The 26,181-nt window shown below is 30.6% G+C and overlaps 14 protein-coding genes across 14 annotated transcripts; 7 read left to right on the top strand and 7 right to left on the bottom strand. All coding sequences in view use genetic code 12, as the record gives it.

The window, feature by feature from the left end:
• Nucleotides 1–314: 314 nt before the first annotated feature.
• On the top strand, nucleotides 315–1,157 carry KGF55_002579 (uncharacterized protein; the record flags this gene model as incomplete). Its single annotated transcript, XM_051757278.1, has 1 exon — nucleotides 315–1,157. One exon carries the CDS (start codon nucleotides 315–317, stop codon nucleotides 1,155–1,157), a length of 843 nt encoding a protein of 280 aa, XP_051614840.1.
• A 33-nt stretch (nucleotides 1,158–1,190) lies between these two features.
• On the bottom strand, nucleotides 1,191–2,381 carry TFA1 (transcription factor TFIIE subunit; the record flags this gene model as incomplete). The annotated part of the gene is made up of 1 exon (XM_051757277.1): nucleotides 1,191–2,381. The coding sequence occupies one exon, from the start codon at nucleotides 2,379–2,381 to the stop codon at nucleotides 1,191–1,193; it is 1,191 nt and encodes a 396-aa protein (XP_051614839.1).
• Nucleotides 2,382–2,996: 615 nt separating this feature from the next.
• Nucleotides 2,997–5,297, top strand: KGF55_002577 (ribonuclease P/MRP protein subunit; the record flags this gene model as incomplete). The annotated part of the gene is made up of 1 exon (XM_051757276.1): nucleotides 2,997–5,297. One exon carries the CDS (start codon nucleotides 2,997–2,999, stop codon nucleotides 5,295–5,297), a length of 2,301 nt encoding a protein of 766 aa, XP_051614838.1.
• A 740-nt stretch (nucleotides 5,298–6,037) lies between these two features.
• Nucleotides 6,038–7,144, bottom strand: KGF55_002576 (uncharacterized protein; the record flags this gene model as incomplete). The annotated part of the gene is made up of 1 exon (XM_051757274.1): nucleotides 6,038–7,144. The coding sequence occupies one exon, from the start codon at nucleotides 7,142–7,144 to the stop codon at nucleotides 6,038–6,040; it is 1,107 nt and encodes a 368-aa protein (XP_051614837.1).
• A 205-nt stretch (nucleotides 7,145–7,349) lies between these two features.
• Nucleotides 7,350–9,053, bottom strand: DPS1-1 (aspartate--tRNA ligase; the record flags this gene model as incomplete). The annotated part of the gene is made up of 1 exon (XM_051757273.1): nucleotides 7,350–9,053. The coding sequence occupies one exon, from the start codon at nucleotides 9,051–9,053 to the stop codon at nucleotides 7,350–7,352; it is 1,704 nt and encodes a 567-aa protein (XP_051614836.1).
• A 183-nt stretch (nucleotides 9,054–9,236) lies between these two features.
• Nucleotides 9,237–10,088, bottom strand: KGF55_002574 (tRNA methyltransferase; the record flags this gene model as incomplete). Its single annotated transcript, XM_051757272.1, has 1 exon — nucleotides 9,237–10,088. The coding sequence occupies one exon, from the start codon at nucleotides 10,086–10,088 to the stop codon at nucleotides 9,237–9,239; it is 852 nt and encodes a 283-aa protein (XP_051614835.1).
• A 203-nt stretch (nucleotides 10,089–10,291) lies between these two features.
• Nucleotides 10,292–12,889, bottom strand: SYS3 (Sys3p; the record flags this gene model as incomplete). The annotated part of the gene is made up of 1 exon (XM_051757271.1): nucleotides 10,292–12,889. The coding sequence occupies one exon, from the start codon at nucleotides 12,887–12,889 to the stop codon at nucleotides 10,292–10,294; it is 2,598 nt and encodes an 865-aa protein (XP_051614834.1).
• Nucleotides 12,890–13,205: 316 nt separating this feature from the next.
• SYN8 (syntaxin) lies at nucleotides 13,206–14,006 on the top strand (the record flags this gene model as incomplete). The annotated part of the gene is made up of 1 exon (XM_051757270.1): nucleotides 13,206–14,006. The coding sequence occupies one exon, from the start codon at nucleotides 13,206–13,208 to the stop codon at nucleotides 14,004–14,006; it is 801 nt and encodes a 266-aa protein (XP_051614833.1).
• Nucleotides 14,007–14,150: 144 nt separating this feature from the next.
• On the bottom strand, nucleotides 14,151–16,982 carry SEC24 (COPII subunit; the record flags this gene model as incomplete). The annotated part of the gene is made up of 1 exon (XM_051757269.1): nucleotides 14,151–16,982. The coding sequence occupies one exon, from the start codon at nucleotides 16,980–16,982 to the stop codon at nucleotides 14,151–14,153; it is 2,832 nt and encodes a 943-aa protein (XP_051614832.1).
• A 309-nt stretch (nucleotides 16,983–17,291) lies between these two features.
• YMC2 (Ymc2p) lies at nucleotides 17,292–18,215 on the top strand (the record flags this gene model as incomplete). Its single annotated transcript, XM_051757268.1, has 1 exon — nucleotides 17,292–18,215. One exon carries the CDS (start codon nucleotides 17,292–17,294, stop codon nucleotides 18,213–18,215), a length of 924 nt encoding a protein of 307 aa, XP_051614831.1.
• Nucleotides 18,216–18,322: 107 nt separating this feature from the next.
• On the bottom strand, nucleotides 18,323–20,257 carry KGF55_002569 (uncharacterized protein; the record flags this gene model as incomplete). Its single annotated transcript, XM_051757267.1, has 1 exon — nucleotides 18,323–20,257. The coding sequence occupies one exon, from the start codon at nucleotides 20,255–20,257 to the stop codon at nucleotides 18,323–18,325; it is 1,935 nt and encodes a 644-aa protein (XP_051614830.1).
• Nucleotides 20,258–20,980: 723 nt separating this feature from the next.
• Nucleotides 20,981–22,219, top strand: KGF55_002568 (uncharacterized protein; the record flags this gene model as incomplete). Its single annotated transcript, XM_051757266.1, has 1 exon — nucleotides 20,981–22,219. The coding sequence occupies one exon, from the start codon at nucleotides 20,981–20,983 to the stop codon at nucleotides 22,217–22,219; it is 1,239 nt and encodes a 412-aa protein (XP_051614829.1).
• A 237-nt stretch (nucleotides 22,220–22,456) lies between these two features.
• Nucleotides 22,457–23,464, top strand: KGF55_002567 (uncharacterized protein; the record flags this gene model as incomplete). The annotated part of the gene is made up of 1 exon (XM_051757265.1): nucleotides 22,457–23,464. One exon carries the CDS (start codon nucleotides 22,457–22,459, stop codon nucleotides 23,462–23,464), a length of 1,008 nt encoding a protein of 335 aa, XP_051614828.1.
• A 989-nt stretch (nucleotides 23,465–24,453) lies between these two features.
• KGF55_002566 (uncharacterized protein) lies at nucleotides 24,454–25,959 on the top strand (the record flags this gene model as incomplete). Its single annotated transcript, XM_051757263.1, has 1 exon — nucleotides 24,454–25,959. The coding sequence occupies one exon, from the start codon at nucleotides 24,454–24,456 to the stop codon at nucleotides 25,957–25,959; it is 1,506 nt and encodes a 501-aa protein (XP_051614827.1).
• Between the last annotated feature and the right edge of the window lie 222 nt (nucleotides 25,960–26,181).

The raw sequence follows: 26,181 nt of genomic DNA, 5'->3' as shown, positions 1-26,181 counted from the left end.
TTCATATGAACTTTGAAATTGTCGCCCTACAATAATACACATACATGTACAATAGAGAAGAAGAGAAGAAGAAAAAGGTTGGTCGAAGAGTTTTTGAAAATTTTAATTGATTCAATTTATAGCATTTAATTATCGCTACCAACTTGTATGCGGCGCTCGAGTTTTTATCAAAAATCAAATTTGAATTTGAATCTGACTGTGAGTTTACTATTCACATTTCAAGCAACTAGATTTAAGCATTGCCTTCAACCAAATAGTTAATTAGTTGTTTACTGACTCACATTAGTCTTAGAAAATTCAAAATTTTTTTCACAATGAGATTTTCAATTTTAATCATCTCATTAATCCATCTTATTATAGCGAATGCGTTAGATTTGAATATTAAGTTAGAAAACATTCCACTTGAGGTAGAAAATGATATTTCACAATTACATAAATCAAAAATTCCAAATTTAGATAATACAAATAGAATAAATGCACAATTATATCTTTTACCAACTTCAAATCAAAAATTTAAAAATATTAATTTTAAACCAATTCAACAATCCATAGCTGATAAAAATTATAATATAAAATTTAAAAATTTACAAAATGATAATAATTATGAACTCATAATAAATCCATATGATTTTGAATTGGTTCAAAATAGATTTAAGATTAATGTTACAAATGATGAATTTATAATTTTGGAAGATAAATTAGGATCACCCTCATTAAATGAAACAACCATAAAACTATCTTCCAATGAACCATTAAAAATAAGTTTTAGAAATTATATACAATTTTATGAAAGATCTAACGGTACACTAATGCAAATGTTATTAAATTCTCCATTAGGTTTTATATTCAAAAATAAAGTATATACTATGCTTTTTTTTGTTTGTATTGGATTAATGATTGCACCTTATGTAGCTGAATGGGTAAACCCTGAATTTGCAGCACAATTTAAAGATGTTCCAATACAAGATGCTTTCAAAACTTTAGAACAAAGACAAGAAGGAAAAGCTAATGCTAAAGCTCAAATTGATAGGAGCGATGATATTGATAAATTTTTAAGTTCTTCTCTTGATTCTTCAAATTCTGGAACTCCAAATCCTGGACAAAGTCATGCTACAGGTAGAAAAAATAATAATAAATCAACACTAAGAAAACGTTAGATGACTAAAATAAAAGTACTTAAATAGAATTAGTTATACTATATCATCAAAATCATCTTCATCATCGTCATCATCTTCTTCTTCATCTTCATCTTCATCTGCATCTTGTTCAGCTAATTGAGCATAATAAGCAGCTAAAGCATCTTGTGATTCTTTATCTTTCAAATCTGATGTGCCAGTATTTTCATTCAATGATTGAACGTTTGGTCCAGTAGATGGTTCTGGAGTTGGTAGTACTGAAGACATATCAGTCCCGTTGTTTTCATCATCATCTAACTCTTCAGTCTTGATTTTTTCTTCTTTAATCTCTGGAATTTCCTCATTTCTATTTCCCATATCATCTAAGTCTTCATCTTTAACATAATCTACATTTTGTTTATTACCCACAGTACTATTTGAATGCCATGAAGGTAATGCATTTTGTTCCAATTTTTGTCTTCTTCTTTCTTTTTCTTCTTGTTCTTTCTCATAATTCTCATCATTGGCAGTAATTGAGACATGTAAAGTAGCTTGTGATTTTGCAGCTGCTGCTTGTAATTGTTGAGCATTTGATCTAGATTTATTACTAACTTTATTAGATAAAGTATATTGAGCTGATGTAGTTGATTGTGCAGGAATAGCTTGTAATAAAGCACTTTCAAAATCATTATCTGTAATTTGATTTTCATCAATTATTTTTAAAAATTTAATAATTGGATCAATTTGTAACATAAGATCTTCCAATTTTTCTTGTTTTAATATAGCTTGTTGTGATGAATCATCTTCAATCAATACTCCTTGACAAACATCACATATAAATTCAGTCTTATCTTCACTTAACAAAGATATGGCATCCAATTGTGAAACTTTCCTTCCACATCGAGGACAAACATAACCTTGTGGATTTCCAAAAGTAGACATTTCTTGTTTTAATAAATTGACAATCGAATGAACTTTCCATTTAATTGAATCAATAGCTTCAGTAACATGTATAAAAAAATAAGTTCTTGTAACATATTTTTGTTGTCCATTATCTTCTCTTTGTATATGATTTACTAATAATCTATCATCAACTAATTTATTACATAATGATCTTAATTCTTTTCTTTTAATACCAAGTAAATGGATTAAATCATCTTCTGATAATACAGAATGTCGAAGTACTGCATCTAAAATTAAGATGTATGGAGTAGAATAAAATCCTCTACTAACAAATCTAATTAAAGATCTGACCGAATCGTCCATGGACTAATCTAAAAACTGGGGATTTTTTTAAAGAATGGAATCACTTTTTTTAAATGACTTGATGTAATATCAACTTTCAGTTCATTATAAATTTAAGTTTAAATTTTTGCGGCTACCAAATGCAAAACATTTATCTGTCTTCCTATCTTCGTCGTGAGTATGAAGGATTTCAGTATCGATGGCGCGTTCAGCCCCTTTTTGGCTCTAAATATAGCTATGAGAAGCGAGTGAATCAGGCAAAACACAGCCAGGTAGGTTATTTCTAGCCTATGTTTGTTTTGTACATTGCTCTTATGGCCAAGTTGGTAAGGCACCTCACTAGTAATGAGGAGATCGTAGGTTCGAATCCTGCTGAGAGCATATTGAACTTTCAGCATTATATCTTTTTTTTACTTCAACACACAACTGACAGAGTTCATCCCTCCAATATTTCCACTAAACTTGATTCATCTATACCTAATCTATTTTTATATCTCGTCTGTTGAGCTTTGATAGCTCCATCCTTGAGATCCATTTTCATTCTCATCCTTAAAATCAATAAGTGAATAATTTAATTTTTGTGTTTCACCTTTTTTTCACATTTAATTCATAGTTAAACCAATCTATTCCTACTACATGAACAACAATAATTCCAAGAAAGGCAATGATAAAAAACATTTCAACAAGAAAAAGACAAGATTATACAACAGTCGAACTATAAAATCTCAAAATGCTGATTCATCATACGACAAGAAAGAGAATAAATTAAACGTACCTGATTTTATATCATCACGTAAATATGAAATAAACTCATTTGAATTATCGCAATTGAAAAGTAAACAAGCATTGTCATCAAGATGTTTTCAAAATTTACCAAGAGTAATGAGGAGAAGAGCTGCATCTCATAATGTTTCCAGAATACCCAAGAGACTTAGATCCAAAGCTATTAGAGAAATGAAAGGAGCTTTATCACCAACAAAAAACGTACCCAAGGGAAGAAAATTGTATAAATTATTACAGAGACAAAAAATTTTAAAAGTTGCTTCAAGATTGAAGAACGATAGACTGAATTTAAATGAAATTTTAAAAAATGGTAATGTTCGTAAAAAGTTTCGGGAAGTTGGTAAGGAGATTAAACAAATTACTACTGAAGTTGGTCCAAAAATTAATAATTCTGTTGGATCGGTCGAACTATCAACTGACAATGCTTTGGCAGAGCCACCATCGATCAGTGTAAAATATGGAAATCGACAAAAGAAATTTGTTTGGCTTCCAACTCATATATGGCATGCAAAAAGATTTCAAATGAGCAAAAAATATGGATTTCAAATTCCTTACACGCCAACCCAAAAATGTTTCAAGCTGATGAATAGACAAGTCAAACACAGAGCGGTTTGTTTCGACACTTCATATCAACGAACTTTGGTTATAACTGCCTCTGAAAATAGTTCAGAGGGTAATTTCAAACTGGACTTATCTTTCCTATTCGTACGATTAACTAATTCATCAGACAGATATTTATTGAAAGGTAAAAAGTCTTTTTACGGATGGATCAATTCCTTTGATGCAAGTGAACCAGATTACAAAGGTTTGGTATATTTCGATCCAACAAATGCTACTATTTTGGTTCAGTTAGATACTACGAATTACTTCAAAGAATTCGTTGAATCGTTGAAAGTGGGGCTAGACAGTAAATTCAAAATCGTGGATTGCAGTTATGCATTGGGAAGCATAGATGTTCGTGGTCCCTTGGGATTACAATGTTTGAGTAAGATACTACATTTTAGAGAAGAATCTGAGGATTTCAAAAATTTATGGGCCTCGATGATATCAAGTAAAGATAATGCATTGATACCGATTGGTACCACGTTTGCTTTAAGCATTTATGATCCAAGGCTTTGGATAAGACCCACAAGTTACCCAAAAAGTTCTGAAGAGAATCTTTACGACGCAGTCGTACATCTCAACTCATCTCACAAAATTGATTCAAATATCAATAATAGATTGTTGACTAAAGAAGGTAGAATAAATTCATATAAGAGTCAGTTATCATTAAAGGAAATAGGCAAGTATTTTAATTCAAACACTACATTTGATAAAGTTTCTCATAGTGATATTCCAATTTTATTGACTAAAATTGGTTCTGCTAATTGGAGATTAATTAGTCCTTGGTTCTGGGTATTACCTCTTTGGATTCAATTAGTCAAAATTCCTCATATAAAAGCTGGTGGGTTGAAGCAAATATATCAATTTAATTTTGAAAACGAACAACCATCTTTTCCTGCAGATTGTCCATATACAAAAGATGGTGATGACTATAATAAAGCTGTTGGTGAAATAGCACAAACGCTTGATTCCAAAAAACCCAAAAGTCAAGTGACATTACAGCAGTCGGAAGAAAATTATTCAGAGATTTTCAACTCTTATAAATGTGATTGGTTTACATTAAGAAATATGTATTACATATCTGAAAATGAAAAACTAACTGGAGATAGTGAGAATCCAAATAACACTAGCATTTTAAATATTAAAACGCTTGCAAAGGAAGAAAAATTAACATCAGGTAAAGAAACTTATAAAACCGAGATTGGAAAAGGATTAGAAAAGGAATTTGAATTTTTGTATAAGGAAGTATTTTCAACAACAGTTCCCGTGAGTTCCATACTCAACGTAAAATTACCTGTGTTGGCAGTAAAGTTAGAAATTTTAAAGGATGGTGTTATCGAAAACAACGCTAGAATTTATTCTAGTAATGATTTGAAGGATTTTAATGTTATTGGGTTTGTCACTACAGGAGGAATGAATTTGAACAAAGGTAAGTGCACGGGTATAGGTTCAATTATACCATGTGCCTCTGGCCAGGAAAAACGGGGACAAGTTTATATTAGGAACCCAGGCAAATCCAAACTCTACTCATGTAGATTTGAATGTCTTTAATTGAATTGATTAGGTCTATAGGTAAATATTTATAAAAATTGCTTGACTAAAGAAGGTAAAACTCTGGATTTAATAATTTTCGTAAGACAATCAAGATTTATCCAGCAATAATAACCAAGAGTTGAAATGCATTAGTAAAATTTGGTCTTAGTAGATTTCAGCTTGTGCTGAATAGTCGTGTCTTTAACATGAAGTTCTACCTCGAAAAAAGATCTATAAATATCAATAAAAATTTCGCTCTTTTTACTTTTTTTCCCTTTCTTCTTTTTCTCTTCATACTTACCTAGAGATATTACAAGAGATCAAGTAGTCTTGTAATCATTCATTAGATTCATTGACACTGCACATTTTGAATTAAGGGAATTGAAAGATTATCGGATAAAGATTTAAACCTTCGGGTTTATTTCAGTAACGTTTTCTTTCTTCCTTTTGATTCAGGAGATCGTTATGAATTGAAAAATGCCAACTTTCATTAATGGTTAATCAGCCTTTACTTTGATATATGAATGATCGTCCCCTACGATGGTTGTTCTTTTCATGGTAAACTGGTTGGTCAGAGAGTGTGGATCTTTTAATTTTTGATTTCATCATTCATCAAATACTAAGATGATTTATCATGTTCATTCAATTTGTTTTTACTTCACATTAGATTGGATCATGACTACATAGAGGCGATAATACATATCACTTTTTCAAAGAAAAAAAATTCATGTAGAGTAAAGGTGTACTCTTTTGGCAAATTATAATTTTATATCATCATTACTATTTCTATAACTGCTCCACATCTTCATCAAGGATTCTTTAAATAAATTGACATTATAATCTATGATAGTTAATGATTTTTCAGAATCTGATATACTTGTACCTATTAAACTACTCTCATTTCCTTCTTGTGAGTGATCAATATAGTCATTATCAAACGTTTCATTCCGTATCAATGCAACTAATGCTAACCCTCTGATCATTTGTTTCAAATATAGCGTTGAACCGTTAGATAAATGACTTATTGATTTCAATTCTTTTGATTCTTGTCTATTATTCTCAATATTTCGATTACCACTATTTGTTCCACCATTTTTCTTTTCATTTTCTATATATAAATCATCTAAGTCAATTGTTATATCTATAAATTCAGCACATACTTCATAAGTCTGAATATCAACCGGTGATGAATCAGTTGCAACGTAAATCTTAGAATTAACGTCAAATAAAAATACTTTATCTATATTGGAATGTTGTACTAAATTATCCAACATATGTTCTAAAGAAGGCAACTCAGGTATTAATCTTTGAACTATCCTTGAGAAGGCTTCATAAATTGAATGATCAAAGATTGAAGTTAAATAAAAACTAACTGAAACACCTTCGAGTCCCAAATCAAGTAATTCATCACCTGTTCTTTGCATTATGTCTTGTTGAGCATCCATTCTGTAATCCTCGCTTAACCCATCCACTTTATGAATTAATACTTCAATATTTATCTTGGGATTAACTCTGTAAGCAAAGTCAATGATCATTGATAAATTTGTTAAGGCATTTAAGTATTCATCTTGAGAATCGATAACATAAACTAAGGCTCCAACGGATGAAAATAACCTTTCTGAGTCATAGTTTGGCTCAAAATAATTTAGCTGACCAGGTAGTTCCATAACTGATAAATCTATAAGGGATGAGAATTGTTCGTTTGTTGGTTTTGTTGTACTTTCCAAATACAATGTATCAAGCGGTTGCATATTATGAAAAACAACTTTACATATTGATGATTTACCACCTCTTCTCAACCCCATCAAAAGAATTTGAGCGTTAGAGTCTTTGGATTTTGAATCCGGTATAATTGTTGCTTCCATGGTTGGATAGTTATTTGATATTGATGACAATTTAATAATTAGTTGCAATTTCGTTTTGGTTTTTGAGAATTTATAACGGCTAATTCAAAAATCCGTCAAACGAGATATTGTAGCCTAAATTGAAGAGATAAGCTTACTTGCATCGAAAACTTCGTTAAACAACCCATTACAAATTAGTAGATACATTACTTCGCTATACATAGGATCATGGTCTCAATCTTCTTGGATCTCTTGGGAACAATGATGCACGACGAATGTTTTTCAAATCCAAAAAGAACATAACGACTCTTTCAAGTCCAATACCACCTCCTGCATGTGGTGGACATCCATAGGTGAAAGCATCAACATAATCATTCAATCCAGGTACGTTTGGATCAACCTCATGTTGTTTCATTCTTTCTTTTAATAACTCTGGGTCGTGAATACGTTGAGCACCGGATAAGATTTCTTCACCTCTCATAAAGAAATCATACGAATTTGAATATCTTGGATCTTCTGGATCTGGCATGGTGTAAAATGGTCTAACAGCTAATGGGAATTTATCCAAAATGTAAAAATCAGTATCATACTTTTCACGAACTAATGATCCTAACAATTTTTCATTTTCAGTTGATAAATCTTCGAAATCATCAACTTCTTTTCCAGCTTTTCTTAACATCTCAATACCTTCTTTAAAATGCAACTTAACCATTTTACCATCTTTTGGTAATTTAAACTCTTCAACTGGAAATTGTCTTCTGACAGTTTCAATTTCTTTCCCATATCTGTTTTTCAACTCCGTGAAAATGAAAACAAATAATTCTTCCAATACTTTTAATGCTTCATTATAATGTTCTTCAAATGCCATTTCCAAATCCAATCCAGTGAATTCAGTCATATGACGATGAGTATTTGAATTTTCTGCTCTGAAAACTGGAGCAATTTCAAAGACTTTCTCAAAATCAGCTGCAATTAATTGTTGTTTATATAATTGAGGTGATTGAGCTAAGAAAGCTGATCCTTTAAAATAATTAATCTCAAAAACATTTGAACCTCCTTCTGAGGCTGCACCGATGATTTTGGGAGTATGGATTTCAACAAATCCTTTGTTAACTAAGAATTCTCTGAACAATTGACAAACACCAGATTGAATTTTGAAAATTGCTTGATTTGTTGGGGTTCTTAAATCGATTACTCTTGAATCCAATCTTGTATCTAAATTGACAACTGGTAATCCTAATTCTTCAGCTTCTTTTTCCGTTCTTGAAGCATCTTCAATAAGCAAAGGCAATTGTTCAGGTGTTTCTTGAATTGTATAGATTTTGGTAATATGAATTTCAGCATCTTGAACAGTGGCAGATTTAACCAATTCATCAACTTTAGCTACTTTACCTTCGACTAAAACAATACTCTCCAAACTAATACTTCCTGTCCATTTGACCATTTGTTTCGAAATAGCATTTGAATCATTTTCCTTATTACTTTTTAAAAGAGCTTGTATTGAATCAGTTTGTTGTCTTAATGTCAAAAACACCATAGTTGCACCTTGCTGTCTAGTTTTATGAATTCTTGCTCTGAAAACAACAGTTTCTCCATCATTTGCAGCAGATAAATTAGAAATTTGAATTCTTTTGATATTTGATTCTGAAGATGAATTTATGATAGGTAACTTTCCATAGTTGGCTTTAGCTGGATCATTTGCAGCTTCTTGCTCTCTTGCTTGCTTTTCTTTAGCTAATTGTGCTTCTCTCTCAGCCTTTTTGGCTTGTTTCTCTTTTTCCTTTTGTAATTTCTTTAATGCCTTCTTTGATAAGGGTTGACCATCTTCACCTATCACGACTTCTTCTTGTGATTCAGGAGCTTGTTCGTTTGACTTTTGAATTTGCTCTTCCTTGATTGACAAGTCTTCCATATTTACAGGAGCAGACATTTCGAAATTGACTGATGTAGCTATAGTAGAGAATGTCTCTTTTCAGTTTACCTGATTTGAAAATTTTGAAAAAATAAAAAGAGTACAAAAATCATTAGCTAAAACAGTTACTCATTTATAAAAAAGTATCTATGTATATGTAATGATGAATAATGAGGAATTATGCAACTGGTATTATAAGTTCTAAGTACTAGCATCAACTACAAAATTGGGCTCGTTCGATTTAGCTCGTCTAAGCTGCTCTTTTCTATCCAAACCCTCCTTTTTCATTCTAGCTCTTCTTTCTTCTTTACTCTCCCATCCATCCTTCCTTATCTTATTTTTTTTTTGGAGTTCTTCAACATTGTTCTCTTCATCGGCAGGGAACTCTTTGATAAATTTATCAATAGCTGCGTATAGTTGGTCCAATTTTTTAAAATTTTCTTCAAATCTGTCAAATGATACTTTGGTAATGTAACTCAAATACTCTTCGGTTACAAAGCATTGATATACTTCTTCCCCGTTGTCATCCGGCTTTTCATCTTTATATCCAATCGGTATATCTAATTTTATTGATATTCTTATTGCAACATTATAATTACTACCAATGCCACTTTCTCTAAATCCACAATTCATTGCTATTTGATATATTGTATTCGCTATGCTCAGGTCCTTGCATTTTATATGTAATATCAATGGTTCGAATTTATATAGAATTTTCCTTGCATTCTTTGTTGGAAATTTAGTTAGGTCGTAGTTCAAATTAATAGATTTATACCAATTTTTCAAATTTGATGTGTCATGAGTAACGAATATCCATTTACCTTCATTACCCTTTGATATTATTTTGTTATTCTGAGTTCCTTCTAAATATACGGAAACTCTTCCAGAACACGAAGATGTAGTCACCATTTTCGGATGGGTATTTATCAAATTTATAATGGGTATACAATGTTCATCGATTGTACCTTTTGGTGATGCATCTAGATTATCATTACCATTTTGAGATATCTCCCTTAGTATGTTCTGCTTCTTTTGTAAAAACGAATCTAACATTATTGGATTATTGCTTTGAGGTTGTTATGCATTTTGAAGAGATATTTTTGTCATGATATTTGATACAAATTTTTCATTTTCAGACGTATTTAGATGCAAAAATAATTTTCAGTATTTCAACTATTTACTACTTTACACATAAAACAATGTTCAATAGAATAATGATTAGTATAGTGTCTTGCAGACGCAACATTTCAATTTATTTATTTCAAAGCCAACAAAAATTTGTTTTCGTCATCCTTGGAAAATTGAAAGATAGTTTTTAAAACTGGTAACAATTGATCTCTTTGCTCTTTGTGCTCAAAATAGCCAAGCAAAACATTCTTCAAGTATGCGACGTTTGCATTTTCTTGTTTGTTGATATTGTTATCTTGATTAACCACATCTACATCAAGTATACTTCCATTCCTACTACTTGTTGCCGAACTTGTTTGGCTTTGTTCTTGTTCTCTATGATCTTTCATTAGCCTATACTGTTGGGTCAATAACTTGTAATTCTTAGATAGCCTTTCAAACTTCAATATGTGATCCTCGTTCAATTTTTTCAAGTTCATATTTAATCTTTCAAGATCTTTTAACTTAGAAGACGATGACGATAAAGCTGTTCTTAATGTCGTGATCTGTGATTGTAGGTCGGAGTTTATTTGGACATCAGGAGTGTTAGCATTTAAACTACCACTGGCTTGAGATGTATTTGTAGTCTCTAATTCTTTTAACTTGGATTCGGCATTACTGACTTTGTCTTTGTATTCTTCTAAATCCTTCTTCAATTCATCGATTTCCCTTTGTTTTCTCTTTACTAATACAGATGTTGATCTTTCAAACTCTAATTTCTCATCTTGTATTCTACTTACCTCCAACTTATAGTTCGACTCTTTTTGTTTCCTTACCTCATCCGCGTCTACCAACAACCTTCTCAAACTACTTGATTCTCTATTTTTCTCCTGTAATAAATTCCTGGATTCAGAAATATCATCTTCCAAACTTTCTATTCTTAGCTTATATTCTTTCATTTTCATCGATATTTCGTCATGTTGCCTTTTATACGTCAAAAGATCATTGCTAGCTCCTGATTGTTCATTTAGTGTAGAGTCTAGTTTATTTTTGGTTCTTGTCAATTCTGTCTTGATTTGTTGCTTCTCTTGTTGTAATTTTGATACTTGAGTCACCAAATTTTTCTCATTCTCAATCAAAAGTTCTTGTTTTGTTAAAAGCTCATTTTTAGATTTCAAGTATTCCATTGAATTTGATTGTAAATCATTGTTTGATGTTGTCAATCTATCAATTTTTTGATTGAGTGATTTGTTTTCTTCCATCACTTGATCTAATTTGATTTTCAATTCTTTTAATACCTCATCCTTGTGTTTCAAAGATGATTGCAAAGATGAAATTTCTAGTTTGTAAGATGTGTCATTACTTTTAAATTTCGATAAGTCCAGTATTCTTTCTTCCAATTTGGATCTTTCTGACTTGTGATCATCTATTTCTTTTTCAGCATTTTCCACTTTTGATTCCAATTCTTTAATCTGGGTTTTGAAAAGTAGAATATCTTTCCTCAAATTCTTTTCCGATTGCTTGCTCGATAAAGTATTTTTATTATTTTCATCTTCCAAAGTTGATATCTTATTATTAAGTTCTTTTAATTTTTCCGTTTTTAGTTTATTTTTATCCTTCCATTCATTTACCTCTTTCTTTAAAGTAGTGATTTGTAAATTTAACGTGTCAATATTTACAGTGTTGTCCTTCTCATCTTTGCTATGAGTTCCATTGGAACCATTTTCGGCATTTTTATTTTTTAAGTTTTTTATTTCATCTTTGGCTGAAACTAAATCATTTCCAATTTCTTTAACCAGATCTCTCAATTCCTCTATTTCCTCGTTTTTGTCTGAAATTTCTTTATTGGCGTTATTTATTTTATGATTTGAATCAATAAGCTCTTCTTCTTTCATTTCAACTTCTTTTCTTAATGCTGAAATTTGAGAAGCCAAATCATCATTCTCTCCATCAATTTTCTCCTCACTTCCGCCTTTTTCTGCACTCTTCAATTTCTCTATAGTCTCATCTTTTTCTTTTATTCGATTCTCAAAATCAATTTTGTACTCGTCAAACTCCTTTCTATTATCCAGGATTTGACTTCGTAGACTTTCGTTTTCTTTTTTCAAATCTTCCATTCTTTTAAACATACTATCTTCTCCATCTCCTTCATACTTCGCTACTTTGAATGTTAGCACAGAATTGTCTTTTGTCAACTTTCTAATTTCATTATTTTGCAACTTATTCTTATCATTTAGACCGTTCAAGTATTCCACAAGAATTTTAGCATCGGATATAGTAGAAATTGGTGTATTTTCCTTTAAAACATTCTCAAATATTTTGATCAATTCTGTCTTACGTTTTTCGATTTTATATGCATCTAATAATATTGGATACTTCTCCTCATATTTTGCAAATTTCTTTAATTTTGATTTAATGACCGGAGATAGATTATCTAGATCATCAGAAGCTTTTGGAACGGAAGTCAGATCATTCAAATTCGGTGATGAACCTCTCGCTATATTTGAATTTGATCTATTAATAGGTGTTGGTGCTGGAGTGGTTATTCTTGATGGCACTTCCGAGTCATTTGTCGGTTGAATCAATTCGCTCGAGTCTGGAGTTTCTGTCAGTAGTAGTTTGGAATTTCTTTGTAATTGAACTAATGGGTCTGGTTTTTGTTGTTGTTGTAATTGTTGATCTGACAAATTTAAATCATTCAAACTTTTTGCAACATCCTCCGAAAAGTTTCTAATTTTTGAGAACATTAATTTCAATGCACCAAGGAGATGCTTTAATCAAGGCAATACAATTGAAAATGCTCTGAAAATGATTTAAGAAGAATTTATTCTAGCGGGTGAGATTGTATTTCAAGCTTGTGATTATTGGTGATCGAGTTTATGAGTTAGAATATTATTATAGTGTAGATTAAATTAAGTGTCTGAAGTCAAATATTTAATATGGCATTTAGAAGCGACATTGATTTTTGCCTTATCTATTAGATCTAGCGTATTCAATAATCATTATCAACTATTACTTGATACGAAATATACAATTGCAAATCCACTGAAGACTGATATCATCATGTCGTCTGTGAAAATAAAAGAAATAAAATCTTTGTTATACAAGTTAAGGTTAAATATTGATCAAATACGAGATTTGATAGAAGAAAGAAACAACTTATCAAAATTACATTTAGAACCATCCACTAATGACAATTTTGATTTAATCACACTATTTACCAAAACTACAGAATACTTCAAGTTAGTGGATGACTATTTATTGAAAAACAAGAATGTAGAGTTTCAGGACCAATTTGATGAACTTCTCGAAGCCTATAATAATATATATAACAGCCTACAGCTGGACTCAACTATTGATGTATCTGAATATAAGTTTGAAAAACAAACAAACTTTGCAAACCACCCAAGTAATACTACGACAAAGACGGTCCGATTCAAAGACATACCGGACGAAGAAGACTCTCCAGAATCTCAGATGGGCATTAATCAGTTCAAACCATACAAAGACTTTGAGCAAGATATAACGGAACATCCACAAGACGATCAATATAGAGACATAAATAATCACCAAATGTTTGCACAACATCAACAAACTATGATGAGACAAGACCAAGATTTGGATTTTTTACATCAACTGATTTCGAGACAAAACCTGATGGGTCATGATATCAATCATGAATTAGATGATCATATCATAATATTAAATGATTTGGAACAAGGGGTGGACGGGTCTAGTTTTAGATTAGCTCGAGCTACGAACAGAATTAATGAGTTTAGGCGATTGGCAAGAGAAAATGGAAGTTTGTTCACCATCATTATTTTGACAATTATTTTGATACTTTTGTTGATTGTTTTGAACTGAGATTCGAGCAGTCGTCTATTTAAAATATTAAGTTTTGTAGACACAAGTAGAAGAATCAATAGAGTAAATTGAAAAGAATGATTGAAATCACAATCCTCTCAACCAGTTTAAGTTCGTAATATTATATTTAGTATAAAAACTTTTCTATTGACTAACCTTTGACTTTAATGAAGTCAAGAAATCTCTGTACGAGGGTTCACCACCTATTTTATCTTCTACCAAACAACTTGAGGCCCACATTCGTAAAGCCATTAAATCCCTTTGTTGAGATATTTCTATCGGTTCATTAGAAGAAGCCCCGACAACAACATAAAGATTTTTCCATGTTATCGATTGTGCATTTTCTCTTATCTTTCCTATAATTTGACGTACCCTGTAATTAAATTCACTTTCTTCAATTGAGTATTCTGGTAATTCTGTTTTACCTGTTGGGATTTCATAAAGATTTTCGGTGCCGAATACGTCTTGAATTAAACCTGGTACAACATTCCCTGATACCCAAAGGAATAATTCACTGCCGTTGTCAATAAGGTATAACCCATAATTTTCCCAACTTGACTTGGAATCGTTGATTGGTTCTGGTAACACAACATCTGTTTCTGTTACTTCTTCTTCTTGATCTTCACCTTCTTCTGTTTCTTCTTTAACACCAGGTAAACCACATGCATCTGGCATATTATGTAATGAATAAACGGTAGGGTATATAGACTTTATTAATTGTGGGATTGGCATTGATCCTAAATTGTTTAATGCTGCAGCTCTGTGATCTGATGGAACTCTATCACTTCTGAAACCGAGATGTTTAGTTAAACAGAATAATAACAATGGTAACATTCTCAAATTAGTAGATATTTGTAACGGTGAAGCACCAGAAACATTTCCAGCAACTAACTCTTTTCTATAAATATTCAAAATATCAACAACTCTGGCAATCAAATAATCCCTTGCTTCAGGTAATGAACTAGACAATGCTTTTTCAATTGCTTTATGAGTGAAATAGTCAGTGATAGCCAATTGATCAGCTGATGCATAAATGTCAACTAGTTTAGATGATACTGGCAATGCTAAATTCATGACTCTTATTCTTCTTTCTCCAAATGATGTAGAATGTAATACAGCAGCTTGGAAATACACAACTTGTTTATTTATTGTTTCTTCTATCGACATTTCAATTAAATAAGATTGATCTCTTGGGAAAGTTGGGAATGAACATAAATCTGAGGATCTATTAAAAAAATTACCGTAGAATGATGACATTCTGAAACCAGTTGAACCCCTTACTCTTAAAACAGCTTCTAATGCAATATCTTGTGATAAATGATCACTTACTTCTTTAGATAATTTAGTAATATCTTCATCTCTGTTGCTTGACCATGATGGATAATAATGTGTTTGACCAGCAGTATATCTTGGTAAATTTGATAATGTGGCTACATCTTGATAGGCTGAAGCAGTTAAGAATAAATCCACGGTAACTTGTGATGAATTACAATTGACTGCAAATGACTTATAAAAACTGTCAGCAGAAGTGAGTAAAGCCTTGGCTTCTTTAGCTTTACCAGCAACACTTGCTTCATCTCTAACAGTTAATTTACCTTCACCAATATTTGGCAATGAAGCAGTGAAACATACTAATTTACCACCAACATTACTAATTAATTTATGACCTGCTTTTAATGCTGGACCTAAAGCAAAACCTTGATTTGCATTACCTTCAAAGAAAGTTGGAAAATCAATTAATAGTTTTTCAATGGCTTCTCTATTTTCATGTAAATTTACTAATAAACCTCCTGGTGATGGTAAAAATGGTTCATCAATATCTGCAACCACCATTATTTCTGTACCTTCCAAACCTTCGTTAAATCTAAAATAATGCAAAGTTGAATCTACTCCAATAAAAGCTACTCTGGCAGTCTTGTTTGCATTTGGAATTCTATCTAAACTTTCCAAGATTGTTCTTGTAATGGTTCCTGTAAGGCCAGTTTGAACGGCTTGAACAGATACATCAATAATAAAAACATATACAATTGGTTGTGGAGCTCTTGCCATATATTCTTTTGGTGCAATAAATTCAACCACTGAATGATTTAATTCCACTCTGTCAAATTTGTTTTTCACTTGTCCACTTATCTCATCATATTCAAATGCACTTGGAATATCATTTAATAAATTACAAAAATTACATCTCCAACGTCTTCCATTTTCTGCTAATGTGATGAAAGGATTAATATATCCACGACAACGACGACATCTACTAATTGTTGTATCGCAAGTAACTGGAACATTCTCATCATCAATTTTCAATGCATTGTATGGTTTCACAACTAAAGCTAATGGTAATTTTGATTTTTTCAATAATGATGAATTGTTTGGTACAACATTTAAAGTAGATCTGAAATAATCTGGTGTACCATTTGCAGTTTTAGATCCTGGAATTAGGGTTGCACTTTCAGGAATTGTGATCGGTGGTGGTTGAAATGATAATTCAGCAATTGGTGGTGGTAAATCTCGAGATAAATCAGTGGTATATAATGCATTAAATTGGATACCTGATGCAATATTATTTGGTTGACCATACCCCGCATACGCTGCACCGCCAGCTGCTTGTTGTTGTGGCAAGCCAGTTTGAGCACCAGCTCCTGGAGGATAACCACCCATTCCTTGTCCATAAACTGCTCCAGTAGCTCCTGGTTGTGGTTGATATGGATCATAACTTAATCCACTTTGTTGTGCAGTTTGTTGTGGGTACTGATTTTGTTGTTGTGGTTGTTGAAATTGAGGATTTGTTGCTCCATTATTGTTGATATACATATTTTGAAATTGATTATTCAACTGATCGGCTCCATAAGGTGCTCCTGTTTGAGGTTGACCTCCAATTGGTTGTTGAGGTTGTTGAGGTTGACCAATTGGTGGCTGAGGACCGACACCTCCTGCCGTGTATTGTGGTTGTGGATATGCCCTTCTTCTACCTGACATTGTTTAGATATGAAATGCGATCGGTAATGAGGGACTTTTGTTGATTTATGCACAAATGATTACTGAATTGTTTTTGTTGTTGATTTATCGTTTCAAGAATTTTCAATTTATTGAATTGTTTTTTTTACGTGGTCAATAATTTCAAACAGAATTGATATTTTAATATGCTACCAATCATAAGGTCACATGATCTAATACGATTATTGTGAATATTTGAAACATGTAAAACAATACCACTTTATCAGCACAATAAATTCAATTCAATTCAATTAATTGCTCAAAACTCTCAATTTCAAACTTGTAGGTGAGATGTCAGATGCTGCTGAAGTATACGAATATGAAGAAGCCGATATAAAAAATTTACCAATAGATAATACATTATCCAGAAAAATAAAGGATATAGTAGCAGGTTTCATAGGTGGTGCTGTTCAAGTTTTAATAGGTCAACCGGCTGATTTAGTTAAAATTCGTTTACAAACAACAAATGCTAACTCATCTATACAAGTGATAAAAGATGTATGGCAGAATGAAGGAATACTAGCATTTTATAAAGGAACATTACCGCCTTTAATTGGAGTTGGTGTATGTGTTTCATTGCAATTTTATGGGTTTCATGAAACTAAAAGACAAATATTACAATATACTGGACAGAAACAATTGAACTTATGGCCACAGACTTATATTGCTGGAGCAATGGCTGGTGTAGTAAATACACCTGTCGCCTCACCTGTTGAACAATTAAGAATTTTGAGTCAATCGTCCAAAACCGGTCAATCAATATCTATGCTAAATACTATAAAACAAATTTACAACACCCAAGGGTTTAAAGGAATATATAGAGGTTTTAATATTACGTTGCTACGAGAATTTCAAGCATATGGTGTGTGGTTCTTAATATATGAAACAATAATTCAAAAGTTGATAAAATATCATAAATTCAAATCAAGAGATCTGATTTCAACTCCTGAATTATTGGCTAGTGGAGCTTTGGCTGGTAATGCATTATGGTTAAGCTCTTACCCATTAGACGTTATAAAATCAAATATTCAAAGTGATGGATTTGGAGCTAATAGTAAATTTAAAGGAAGTATTGCAAAAGCTGCCAGATATATTTATCAGAATCATGGATACATGGGATTTTGGAGAGGTTTGACTCCTTGTTTGTTGAGAGCCGTCCCATGTAGTGCAGGCACTTTTGCGAGTGTGGAATTAGCTTTAAGAGTAATGGGGTAGAGTTAAGTTGAAATAATGTTTAAATGAAATTAATATGAAAGAACAAATCTCATGTTGTTACAAATATGATGACTTGTTCTTATTCTATTTGTTGTACTGTTACTTACTTAAGGGCCAGTCCTTTCTTTCTGTACAAAACTATTCTTTTTATGCAACTCACTGAAACTGCCTCTATGTTGAAGTTGTTCTGGTGATGGCGGAGGTCTAGTTTGATCAAATTCAACAAACGAATTACTTCTTGATGGAACAAATGCTTCAGTATTTTTATCTAACTTTAATACACGCTTAACAGTAATTAACATTAATGTGCAAATGAACAAAACTGTACCAGCTACAACAAACACTAGCCCAGGTTTATGTAAAGTTTTTATTGAATATTTATAAATTGATAAATAAAATATTGGTGAAACCAATGCAAACAAATTTTTGACTAATGCCATTGCACCAAATAATTCTCCAATTTTGGATTCAGGATAAAATTTTACAATTGATGAATTTACAGCTGGACTTATAAGTGTACCAAATCCACAAAATACGGTAAATATGAAAAACACTGTAGTTGATGGAGCAATACTATAGCCGAAAAAGCCAATTACTTCACAGCATAATCCAAGCAAACACATTGAAAAATCTACCATATCAATTTGTTTTTTGAATACTTTAAACCCAAACCCATGTTGTAATATTTTGTGATTAATCATTGGTGACAAGATGATTAACACAATGGCTTTACTTGCACATCCGATTGCTAATAACTGACCTATGTTACTTTGATCCCAATTATAATTATATATTCCATATAATAAATAAATCTCACCAAACGATATAGCTAGCGTTGTCAAACTGCAATCAATTAATACTAAAACTATGATTGCAAATCTATCTCTATTTATACGATGTCTATTTTGTTCATTCACCAAGTCTCGTGGTAAGTATAATAATTTGATTGGTTTTAAAAAATTGATCTGATTGATGAATCTTCTTGAAAATGATGGTTGTTCATGTTTTTGTTGTTGTTGTAATTGTAGATTGACCTGACTTGAAGACCTCGATAAAGATCTAGATTTTTTTCTTGCTTTCTTTGATCTAGATTCGGGTAAGATAAAAACTGCGATCAAAACATCAAAAAGTATAAATACTAGTTCAATTTTCAATGGTATAAATTCGGTAGTAGGAATTTCAATACCTTTTGCAAATTTAGTAGTTAATGATGTTACCAAATTACCAAATAGTGGACCAATACTCAAACCAACAAACATAGCTGCAATACTTATACCCAAGGAATAAATTCTTTGATGGGGTTCAACAACATCCGAGATATAACAATTACTCAAAGCTATAATTGCCATTAATCCACCACACAAATTTGTCAATGCTTCACTTGCAATCATTGGGTAAAACTTTAAAGTCTCAAAATTATACATTAATAAAAATTTAATACACTTTCCCAAAAAGAAACAAGTTAAAGTCGCAACTATGAAGATTTTTCTTCCATATAAATCACTTAATGGTGCTACTTTTCCAGATGATATTAACATTATAATAGCTCCTGTAATAGTATAACCGAGTTGTAAATCTGACATTAATATTTGTGCTGAATCTTTTGTACATTTATTTGTCCCCAAAGAATTACAAGCTAATTTTAAAGTTATAATTTGTCTAGTGGATTCAGCACTTGATACTGAAAATGCTAATAAAAATGTAATTGAAGAAATCATTAATACACTCGGTCTTTTCAACCAATGCATAGTTTTATTTAATAATCTTTGTTCTCTTAACCAAATAACGTCTTCATTATGTTCATCTTCATCATATTCTGTATCATTCTCAACTAGTGCTTCATAAACATCATTTGCAGCTGTTTCAAGATTTGTGGTGGCTTGCTCTGAGGCTAAATTTGAAGGAATACTTGAATATTGAGTAGTAGATGGTTGTTGACTTGTTTGATCTTTGTTTAATGGTAATAAAGGATCAATTTCTGATGCTGAATTTAAGGTGGCTGTTTCCTTTGTTGATGATGCCGTGCGTGAGGGTGAAGACATTTTAACTTGAAACCAAACAGTTCAGATCTATAAAACTGTGAAACCAAAACTAAAAGTTGCAATCAAAATATTTTGCAAGACGAAGAAGTCAGATCATTAATATGTTTTTTAAATTGAATCGTTGATTTGATTATAAATCAATTTGATTTAGTTTGCTATACCTTTTTCTGATCTAAATTTGTGTCTAGTAAAAATAAATTTAAGTGGCTTTACTTTTGATTTAAAAAATATTTTATTTTACGGAGAGAAATTAACTTTTGACATTGTTGAATATTATAAAGATAAGGAGGTTACATTTTGTTGAAGTAAAAGCTTAATATTACTATTTCAGGACAAACTTCTACTTGTCATTTCTAGCATTATCGAATTATTTACAAGACAAGTGATAGAATCTTAGGATCTTTCATAAGATTCGTACCAATCTCAGTTTTTAAATCTCTTAGTAACACAATATTTCGTAAAAGCGGAATTCCCTATTTGGAAAAAAGTAAATACCCTTGCGCTTTTAGTGTCATTTTTATTTGTCTCAGATTTATATTTCATGTTAATTATTTACCCGGATATTAGGACGAGGTTGACTCCTCCATCTAATAAAATCTGCACTAGGTTACCCATTTAGGAAGTCTATCTTTCAAAAATCGCAAATAATATTGTCATTCAAATACTCCTCAATTTTATATAATACCATAATCATTTAAGCACAACAAAATCTGAACACACAAGATGTTATCGACAACGGCAACAAACTCAAAGGTGGTATCAAGTTCTACTTTCAACTTTGTTACTAGATTTATTTGGAACAATACAACACGAAGTACTACAAAAAAGGATCAACCACCAGAAAATGAAGTACTAGCTGATGCATTAAACTTATTGACTAAATCACCTTCAAGAAATGATAAAAGAATCAAAAACTTTTCATCTTATCAAAATTATAAACCATCACTTTACAATTCATTAACAAAAGGTTCAGTAGCGGAGCAATTTAATGAAACTAATTATGATTTTAAATCAACTAAACATCAACATATAAATGAAAGTTTTATAAATAATTTAATATTCGGATTGAAATCGTCTACTTTAAACTCATCACAAAATTTGAGTCATTCAAAATTGTTAGAATTGGGTTCAAAGGAATTATCACTATATATAAAGAATGTAAAAGATGAAAGTTATTTGTTTGAAATAATTCAATTATTTTTAAATCACAACAAATTAAATCTTAAAGTAATGGCTGACATATTATTAAATAAAAATTTGATAAATATGAAGAAATTACCAATAAATATTGAGTCAAATAATGTGATTAAAGGTTTGAGCTCAGAAGATATGATAAAACTACAAATAATACTTTTAAAGAAACATCATGATTTGAAACATCCAATAAATGTGATAAGGAATCTCAAACAGAATTTCGATACAATTTACTTACCTTTAATTAAGGAAAACGAACTTCCTGCTTTTTATGAGAGAATCATATGGAGGTTTGTATTTGAATATTTAAAACAATATAATGAAGAACAATATATTGAAAAATTGAATAATTTGAAGACAAGTTTGATAATATGGGAATCATGTAGCTACAATCATGTTCAAAATATTTCAGCTATAATTTTTAAACATCATAATGAGCAATTAAGTATACTACAAAAATTTGTTCTTAAAATAGGTCAATCAATTAATTCAAATTCCCAAGTACTAGAATTGAAAAAAATTTCAATGAAACATAAGATTCACAATTTGAATTCTGAACCTAAACTTGATGAAAATAACAGGAAATTATCATATGCTTTAATAAATGATTTAGAAAAATATTTGATTACACATAGTAAAGAAAATCCACAATTCAAAACAATTTTGGAAGAATTAGCCTTGTATCGAGTGAAGTATATCAAGAATGCTTTTGCAAATCAGTCTCAGGAGTTTGATAGTCTTAATAAGATTTTGGAATTTAATACGTAGGTTAACTAGGGACAATAAACATTACATACTGTTTGTTCAAACTATCGTAAAATAGTCCTCTTAGTGTTTATCTCGATAGAATTGCGGAAATAAAATTACTCCGTTTTGTGTAAGATCCGTGATATGTATATCCGAAATTAACGATGTAGAAGCAAGATTAATGATTTTGATATTTGGAAAATCATTTAAGAAAGAAGAAGATCACTTTAACGGTGAGCCAAAAAGCAAGATCAAATTATGTCGATAGAATATATTGAATCGGAAAATGTTCAAAGGACTAGAGTTTATCATAAAAATCCCCTAACAAATAATTCTGAGAATGATTTTTTAATTTTAATACCTGGAAATCCTGGTTTGATAAATTATTATATAACTTATTTAAACTATATTCAAGAAAAGGTACCAAAATTTGAAATTCTTTGCATTGAATACTTGGGATTCTTAGCTCAGAATGTTAAGAAGGATTCAAAGGGAAATCAAATAATTTACTCGGTGGATGATCAAATAAATCATAAATTTGAAATTATTAAAAAAATAATAAATGATAGATATTCAATTTCGTCAAATAAATCAAATATCTTTTTGTTGTCTCACTCATTAGGTGGATTCATTACTGAAAGGGTAATTCTTAAATTGTTACAAGATGATTCATTATCAAATAAATTCAATATAAAATTCAATGGAATGATAACACCAACGGTAAACAATATAGCTCAATCAGAATCTGGTACTGCATTGACTAAATTGATAAATTGGAACGTACCTTTTGTAGGGATAGCGATGTCATTAAGTTTGATATTGAATTATATACCTACATCAGTTTTAAAATACATCTTGACAAATAATTGGAAACCACCAAAAGAAATTATAAGTAAAAATCATCATAATATAGGATTAGAACATTCACTAGAAGCAACTATTCAATTTATAAGTTCACCATCATCATTAAATCAATGTTTAAATATGGCAAAAGATGAAATGAAAGTAATTAATGATTCAGATTTAGTAAATGATGAAATTTTTAATAATAAAAATTTTTTTACTTGGTGTTTTTTTGCTCAAAATGATCATTGGGTAACTCATAATACAAGAAATCATTTAATTTCAAAATATTCAACAAGTGTAAATACTAAACTTGAAATTTGTGAAAATTTAAATTATCCTATTAAACATGCTTTTGTTTTAAATCAAAGTAAAGAATTTGCTGATATAACTGTAGATAGAATGAAACCTTTTGTTGAGTAGATAGATTATAGAATAATAAAAGTTTTTTTTCACTTTCAAAAATTTTGTTGTAAACTTTAACATGACTCAAGCTCATAATTTTTAACCTTACAAATAATGAGAAAACCAAAAAAAATTGTTGCAAATTTTACACAATTCTAGAAACTTTAAGTAAATTCTGAATTTGTATCGGAGAATTACACATCTTCTTGTCGCCATATGTTCGTGTTCATGAACTCATACTAAATCTAGAGATAATTGTTTGATATTCATTTGGAGTGCAAGGATTATTAGTAATATAAACTAATTACAAGGGCCGGATTTTTAACGCACAAGACAAGAAATAACACACAACCAAAAGAATGTTAAATGGAAAAAGTAACAATCGTTCAGGGGCGGATTCACCCGAAGAACACAGGTCTAATTATTCGTAAAATGCCCGTATCTCTATAAACAATCAGATCTGAAATCTTTCAGAGTAGTGTATTCGATCAAAGTTTGAATCATGTTTACACATTCATCAATCAACATCTCATCCATAGTCTTTTATCACTCTAAATCTGTCATTCAACACTAAACAGTTTATAATCCACTTGATACAGACAATGTTTTATTACTTAGTTATTCGATACTAATTGGTTATGGACATTAAAAGGCGGAATCTAAGTGGGATCTAATTCGATTTTGTGTGATTCTGCAGCTAATCTCTTCATCTTTGACATCCGTAACTACATATTAAATTGGTACTCATCCATGACTCTGAATCATAATTTTAATTAACGAAGAGATATGATTAAGAAAAAAAAGAAAATATAATTAATTATATTACAATCATTTTGTATTACTTTTATACTCATAATTGATTGCAAAAAAACCAAAAAGTATATTAACCCAACAAAACCCAAACTATAAAAAAAACTATATAAGCTTGATTGATTATCCTTAATCTCAATTACATTTATCCCATTTAACCATTCATCTTCATCCTTACTAATCACAATCAAAACATAATGAGTACATCAGAACAACATTCAGGTGATTCAGAAATAAGAGATTCAAAAAATTTAGAATATGAAGAATATCAATTAGATAATTCAACAATAGAACAAGAACATCAACAACCAATATTAAATGAAAAACAATTAAATAAAATTTATAGAAAATTAGATTTTAGAATCATTCCAGCATTATGGTGTTTATATTTTTTAACATCATTTGGTTCAAATTGTTATGGATTAACATTAACAATGAATTTTGAAAAAAATCATTCATTAATTCAAAGTTTAGGTTTAACAAGTCATCATACTGCAACTGCTTCTGCTTTATATTATGTTGGTTATATTATATTTGATGTTCCAATGAATTTAATAATGACTAAAGTAAGTCCTCAATCTTGGTTAGCTAGAATTGTTATAACCGTGGGGTTAGTATATACTTGTTATAGTGCTTTACATTCAGCTGGAGCGTTAATTGCTATAAGATTTATAAGTGGTATGGTTGGAGCAGGTACTTGGCCAGGTATGAGTTATTATATTTCTTTATGGTATCCAAATGAAAGATCAACAAGAAGAATTGGTTATTATTTTACTGCTGCTCAAATTTCAGCAGCAGTTGCAGGATTAGTTAGTGCTGGGTTTCAAAAATTAGATGGTGTTCATGGTTATTATGGTTGGCAATGGATGTATATGGTTTATGGAGTTATAACTATTGCAGTTGGAATTTCATTATTATGGTGGTTACCAGATAGACCTTTTAAAGTTATAAAAGAGTCAAATTCAAAAATTATGAAAATTTATAGAAAATTTTTTACACCTGTTTCACCATTAAAAGGAGAAGAACAAGAATTACATAGAAAAGATTTAGAACATAGATATAAACTATTAAAATGGGGTTGGAAAGATTTATTTGATATAATGACAGATTTAAGAATTTATCCATTAGTTATCATGTATTTTGGAGTTGTCGGTACAGGATTTGGTTTAGCTGTTTTTGGTTCAACAATTATAAGAACAAATGATCCAAGTTTATCATCAATTCAAGTTTCTTTATTATATGCCCCAATTTGGTTATTTGATTTAGGTGGGATTTTAATTATTACTCCTTTTGCTGATAAATTTAAAAAATTTAGAGCTTTAATATTTAGTTTTGCTTGTGTTATTATTATTGTTGGTATGGTTGTAACAACTTTTGCTCATGGTTCATGGAATAAATATGGTGGTTTATTAATTGCAGGTTTTGGATTGGGTCCAACTGTTCCAATTTGTATGTCTTGGTCAGCAGAAATTTTTGGACCAAGATATGGTGATGTTGGTTGTGCTGTTAGTTCTGCTGTTGTTTCTGGTTTAGGTAATTTAGGTTCAGTTACTGCAACTTATGCTTTATATAGTGGTTGGCCAGCTGATAAGAAAAGATTATATCGTAATTCTAATATGATGTTAGTTTTAATGTTAGGAGTTAGTATAATAGCTTCAGGTGTTTGTCATTTATTAAAAGATAAAATTAGACAAAAGAAGTAGTGGTTTAGTTCCTTAGAGACATTATTTAGATTCATCGTGTATGGATATTTTGCATGATAATAGAACATTAATTTGATATATCGAAATTTTCAATCTCTCACAAATAATACTTTGAGTAACCGTGCTGAGGCTGTTGGACGAAGGATTCAGGCATAGACTGATCTTCTATAATCGTTTTGTCCTAAATGCTGCAGCAAAATCAACTTTCTCAAGATCTAGTTT

Source organism: Candida pseudojiufengensis (assembly GCF_024610245.1).
Source record: "Candida pseudojiufengensis strain CBS 10847 chromosome Unknown scaffold5, whole genome shotgun sequence".
Lineage (NCBI taxonomy): Eukaryota > Fungi > Ascomycota > Pichiomycetes > Serinales > Debaryomycetaceae > Lodderomyces > Lodderomyces pseudojiufengensis.
The sequence above is the reverse complement of the archived record's forward strand: the minus strand, read 5'-3'. Positions and strand labels throughout refer to the sequence as shown.